Source organism: Hippocampus comes, unplaced genomic scaffold (assembly GCF_001891065.2).
Source record: "Hippocampus comes isolate QL1 unplaced genomic scaffold, H_comes_QL1_v1.1 scaffold124, whole genome shotgun sequence".
Classification (NCBI taxonomy): domain Eukaryota; kingdom Metazoa; phylum Chordata; class Actinopteri; order Syngnathiformes; family Syngnathidae; genus Hippocampus; species Hippocampus comes.
In genome coordinates this window covers 56801-63311 of record NW_017805075.1, presented here as the reverse complement: position 1 = coordinate 63311, position 6511 = coordinate 56801, and the positions used below count along the sequence as shown (strand labels likewise).

The 6511-nt window shown below is 41.5% G+C and overlaps 1 protein-coding gene across 1 annotated transcript in view; it reads right to left on the bottom strand.

Moving 5' to 3' along the window:
• Positions 1-1291: 1291 nt before the first annotated feature.
• The window catches only part of LOC109512965 (oxysterol-binding protein-related protein 2-like), a 21940-nt gene continuing 16720 nt past the window's right edge, over positions 1292-6511 (bottom strand). Inside the window, exons 11-14 of the mRNA XM_019865101.1 lie at positions 4843-4947; positions 4649-4772; positions 4486-4576; positions 1292-2570 (exon numbers count right to left, since the gene is read on the bottom strand). Coding sequence (XP_019720660.1) covers positions 2468-2570; positions 4486-4576; positions 4649-4772; positions 4843-4947 — 423 coding nt within the window. The 3' untranslated portion in view covers positions 1292-2467. The remainder of the gene's footprint in view (positions 2571-4485; positions 4577-4648; positions 4773-4842; positions 4948-6511) is intronic.

The window sequence follows — 6511 nt, the reverse complement described above, 5'->3', positions numbered from 1 at the left end:
TCTTGGGAAGAGGATGTCAAGCCACATCAATACTTACCCGTATCAATGATTACCAGTAAATAAATCTTTGCAGTGTGAGATTTGAAAAAATACTCTGATTTTGTGGTATGCTGTATTCATGATGCCAGATGAGTACACCATTGTATTTATTTTTTTGAATAAACTTGGAGTACACAGCTGCTGATGTAATGTTCATTGTTAATGCATAGTTTTCAAACATTTACCCTTGAAACATTATACTTTTGAGTTTCAGAATTCTTGATTATCAATATCAGTCAAAATAGAAAAATGGGTTCCCATGATGAACGTTTACGGAACCCAAAATTACCTACCGTGGTTTCCCATTGGGTAATCTGACGGAACCGAAAAACGGTGACCGTGAATTTCCGAAATCCTCAGGCCTGCTACTGAATTATTTAAATTTTTGCAGCATTTGTTTATAATTGTATGTATATGTTGTTGTTTGTATTATTATCATATGCAATTGAAGAAGGAGACCATTTCAGATTTCGAAATTTGGGACTCTCTAAATGCATAATGGGACTCATACTTTTCTGATCAGCGAGTCCCTGGGACTCGCTGGGGGTAAGCTGTAAAATCAAAAACCGTGAATGTTTTATTATAACGTATTCCACAAATACAATACAGTAATACATCGCTTAGAATGAAGAAAAGCGTAGGCGTACGTTTATATGCTTTTTAAATGAAAATATGTGAAGGTACATTTTATATGTACCTGAAAACGTTAAGTGTTGCTTGGTTGTGTTTTAGTGGTTCATTAATGTTTCTCACTTTCATCTTATTATTTGCTATGAGAACATAGAGTAATCAAATAACACATGGTAGGACCAGTTCATTTTCATGGTCCATATTTTAATCTATTCCTAAATATACCTGGTTTGTGTGTGGATGAGTGTCATGTCAAGAGGGATGATCACTAAACAGACAACATAAACTCTCAATTAGACCAACATCATAAACAGGAAGCATAATGAATCCTGCACCACTGGTGTCTGCAGGGTTGAAAGTGTGTGTAACTCAAGAAAGCATTGTTCATCAAACAGTATAGTTTGTGCATAGGGCAGTGAGCCTTCGACTTTGCCATTTTAGGCAATGTTATTACTCAGAAACAATATTAATAAGCATGCTGTATCACATTCATGATTCATATCTCCAAAATTGATTCACTTTGATTTTCGATTTAGTTAAGGAAGGATTTCACGTGGCACCATTTTTACTTTCATGTGGATGAAATTTTCAGAAGTTACATTAAAAATAGAACGCAGTGCAGTTACATTCATCACGTGTGCTTTATTGAACATGACATGATCAAAACAAATAATTTCAATCAATTCCAACACAGGGCAGTCTGTGTAAATAACGTGTTGAACACTGTCATGAAATTCACCTTCTTGTGACTGTTTCACAAAGCATAAGTTCATTGCTGTTTTCACATTTTTTAAAACCCCCAAAACGTCCATACGTCTTCCTTCTAGCTTGTTGGCGCTGGTTTGAGTGCTTCTGCGATGGTATTTCTTTTAAGAATTGATATTGGACTATAAAAAAGCAAACAGATGAAATTCGATTCATCAATGTTTTTCAATCCAGCCCTACGGGAATTAAATGTTTGAATTTTTCACATTTCAGAGGGGTCAACTGTATGCATCAGCTTGCATAAAGGTTCGAGCCCTATTCTGACATTAGACTTTGGTTGTTGGAAGAAAATGATAGAAGTCTTTACACTCACGTCAGAATTAACGGCTCTTGTGTGAATATAAAAAGTCTAAAATATACAGTCACAGCTTTCGGATAAAACACAGTATGCTTCGAATCCCTTTGTTTTGAAGTTCGATCTGAATACATCAGTATTTTCCCTCAGTGCAGAAGATATTTGATGGCTTTGACATTTGTAAAAGACCAGCTTTGAGTGCCATGCGTGCACCAAAAAAATCGACACATTAGCAGCTACATCAGAATGTGGCAACCTACAATAGCATTTTACTGTGGAAGTAAATGTGGGGAAAAGCATCTTGCTATTGCGAGAAAACACTCATGATCTCTTCAGAGCGGGTTAGTTGGCTTTTTTATTTGATAACGCATTAAAGTAAAGTAGCATGTGTTTAAATAACCTCTGACATTTGAATGCAACTTGATAGAAATACATTGTGCGTTGACATGTAACATTGAAGGTTAGCGTGTGAACTTAAAGGGAGGCCAGGCTGTATGTCCTGCGATTCAAATCATTTTACAGCTGCGTAACATTGACATCACGTGGGCTATGATTAGGAGAGCACATCAAAGGTGAGTATAGTGGGAATTATGATCAACATCTACAAGAGTAAACTTAGGATAACCTTTTCCGTGGGTGGCATTGACATGATTAGTTCAAACGCTACCACAGATGTGTCCAATACGGCACACTTATCTTAAAATGCTGAGTGAAATCAAGTGAGAACATCTTCTACCGTCAGTAAATGTTGGGACAGTCGGCGAAGTTCCTGTCAAAGTATTCGCCCATGTAGAGCCAATCCTCCACACCAGTGTGAGGGTTGACTCCCAGCTGGAACCACCTGAAGGGGCGTGAGCAAAATGTTTGAGAATTATTTTCGTGTCAGTGTGTCAGCCTCGCCTAGCTTCATCAACTCCTTAGCTATTTGGCATTTTTCAAAAACAGTAAAATTAAACTTCATGTTTTTAATCAGGTTGTTCTGCGTAGAAAACCTCAGCCCAAGCCATCCTGTGCTACCGAAGCGCGACATTATTTGGCTGTGTCCAATTTAATGGGCTCCGGAGGCTGCATTTTCATCCACGTGACTTGAGTTCCAGCACACCTCGACCGCACCTGGTTTCCAAATTCTAGAAAGACAATTAGCAGGCTGGTTCCTTCACCGCTTTCAAAGGCGCCTTCTCATGTAGCCTCCGTGGACCGCATAAACCGTGGCAAATTTGGACAGGCTTCATATGAATTTGGAAAACACGTGCAGTAGAGTCACGCCGAACTGATGTCATGCTGCCGAAAATGCGGCCTTTGGAGGACTCAGCCTGTGAATTTGGACACAGCCTATTATCAGGCCTGGCCAACCCACGGCTCAAAAGCCGAATGAGGCTCTTAAAGCCTTTTTCACGCTGAACTTAGCAGTCATCAAACCCATTCATTGTATATGTGGCCATAGAGTTGGAGGGAACCACTGAATGTAGCGTTAGTGGGCACCGTCGTGTGGCTGGAGGACATATGGTGACGACGACTGCAAGGCACCTCCACTTAAAATATATTCCATCAGAGAACGACGTCAGAAAGAGTTTCGAATATGAGATGGACTGGCAGAACGATTTCCTGCTATTTTGTCAAATTTATATACAGGTAAAGACCTGAGGACAATGGAGGCACCCTTGATAAATACAGTGCAAAATCTGGGAAGCATCTCCTGATCGACTCGGTGATCAATTATCAGTTTGTACAAACTTACTACTGATCGGCCCCAAAAATCCAAATGGCGTAAAGCCAAATATTATTATTATTATTACTCCAATACAATATACAATGCACCTTTATTCATATAGTGCATATTATAACAGCTACAGCTGTAACAAAGCACTTTACAAATAACATAACAATACTGTACAACAACAAAAACTGTAAAGAGTAAATAAAAACCCAAATGAATGATACGAACACATATACAGTAGACATGAAAAAACAATAGAAGAGTGTCAGTCTCATGTTGGGCGAAAGCCAAAGAATAAAAATTTGTCTTGAAACTAATTTTAAAAATGGACATGGAGGAGGCTTTCCTAAAGTTTAATGAAAGGTCATTCCAGAGGGAAGGACCGGCAACAACAAAAGCTTGATCCCCTCTGAGTCTATGCTTGGTCCTCGGTACCTCCACAGTAGCGTCTGGTCCACAGACCTCGGGCACCGGTCACGTGCGTAGGAGTCGAGGAGCTCAGATAAGTAAGCCAAGGCCATTAAAAGGTTTGACAACAATACAAGTATCTGAAAATGAACTCTAAGATGTGCTGGGAGCCAGTTAAGGGAAGACCGAATTGGGGTTATGTGCTCATCCTCATGAGCTCCAGTTAGGAGGCGAGCAGCAGCATTTTGAACCAACAGATGATGCTTGGGGGAAAACTGGCTGACTCCAAAATAAAGTGCATGACAGTCATCCAGCCTAGATTTAACGAAGGCATGAATTGGATCGAAGTGCTGCTGAGAAAGGAAGGGCTTTACCATAGCCAGCTGCCTGAGATGAAAGAAGCTGGTTTCAACAACAGCACCACTTTTCTGGTCCAATTTAAAATCACTGTCCAATTTAAAACCCAAGTTAGAGACTGCTGGCTTAAGATGAGATAGTACGAGGCCCCGGTCAACAGCATGGGATGCACAAGTGCCACTGGAACCAAACACCACAATACTGTTATCTCTTCATTGAAATTAAGAAATTCAGGGACATCCATCCACGCAACACAGTGCACACAGTTTGATACCTGGTTGACCACTTCTTCTCATCCTTGGATCGCTTTCGACGTGCGGCCCTCTGTTTCTCCTCAAGACGCTCTTTCTCTGCACTTGCCGTGTCTGTGTAAGTACACAAAGTCAGGACTACAGAAGAAAAGCCACAGCTGGCCAGATGTTGCAGACGGATGCTACCTAAGTCTCCACTCTCCATTGCTCGGATATCGGGCCTCTGCCGGCAGTCAGTTGGCGCCAGTAGTCGCTCCATGCCAGGCTCCAGCTCATTTAAGGTCACGGCAAAGCTGGTAAAGTTGTACATCTGAACGAGATGACAAGGATTAGCATGAGCCACGAGAACTACATGGCGTGGGCATGTGCGTAACACCAACCTGTGCCGAGTGATGAGGCCGTGGTGATATCCTCCAGAGTAAGGCACTTCCTGGTATCACAGTCACAGTGTCTTGAACTGTATTCTCACCATCACAACTATGTTCCTGCGCGCGTGCGCGCGCACACACGCACGCACACACACACACACACACACACACACACACGCGCGCACACAGGCACACAGGCACACAGGCACACGCGCACACACACACACACACACACACACACACACACACACACACACGAATCACTAACACTATCATATATGGAAGGACAGAACTTGATGCAAACAGCAGCGGCACACACCTACACTTGGCACAAATTATACAGATCTCTCAAGCAACAATGCATATCATTGCAAAGCATTATGGATCAGTGCTGGCAATGAGCTACTCATTCACTACACTTTGGACACAATGGATACAGCAGCACACTAAAGATACCAAATACAATGTTTTCCCTTACCTGCTACTCATGCCACTGCATGTTATTGTAAAAGAAAAGAAAAAACAATCCACAAAATCCATAATAGAAGACTAAAAACACGTCAAAGAAGAAACAATCTTTGCAATGTTATTTTTGGGCAGCAAAGCAAAAGCCTTTGTCTTCCCAAGTCCGGCGCTGCGGTCCACCACACATTGAGTGAAACGGCCAGACCGGATGGGCCTAGACAAATCAAACAACTTATAGCTTGAGACTCCTATCACGCGCCTGACAATTGATTCTGTCATGTACCAAATAAAAGGGAAATTGAGACGTACTGACTCGGGGACTTGGTTTTGATACACTGCTAAATTTACACTACACTTTCCTAAATTTAAAAGTAAGCAATTTTCAATTCTCCCTGATCCGATGGCTTGTACATCCATTCATCCATCCATTTTCCGAACCGCTTTATCCTCACAAGGGTCGCGGGGTGTTGCTGGAGCCTATCCTAGCCGTCTTCGGGCTATAGGTGGGGGACACCCTGAACCAGTTGCCAGCCAATCGCAAGGCACACAGAGACGAACAACCATCCACGCTCACACTCACACCGAGGGACAGTTTAGAGCAGGGGTGGGCAATTATTTTCCTGGGGGGGCCAAATGAGGAGCAGAAAATATTGTGGAGGGCCGGGCCAAAAGTTAGGAATCTACTGGTACTCCCAATTTCAGTTTTATTTCTACGTTGAAATAAGTTTATGACATTGTTAACAGAAGCTGATAAGAGTATGTATTATTGCTAGATAATGAAAGTGCAGTTATTTTACAGAAAAAGCATTAATGCATTACCATACTTTTTTTTATTTTTATTTTTTTATTTATTTATTTATTTTTTTATGAGAACAGTGAAACATCTGTGGTATATGTCCTGGATGAACGTCCAAGTATGTTAACAACATACATGTGTGACAACACAAGCAACAAAGCGCAACAATATATTACCCCAAAACTGTTTATAACACAAAAACAGGGATACAGGTGACAGGTATATGAACTAAATATCGTGTTAAAAAAGTAGGACTATTTGCTACGAAATGAGACTAGTAACAAACCTGGTAGCTTTTCTTTCCACTCACTCACTCACTGTCTCGAAGTTGACCTCCGCTCGATCACCACACAAGACAGCTGATGTCGAGCAACGAACTTTTGAAGCCAGCCACGGGATGCTTCGAAGTCCTCGATGCCC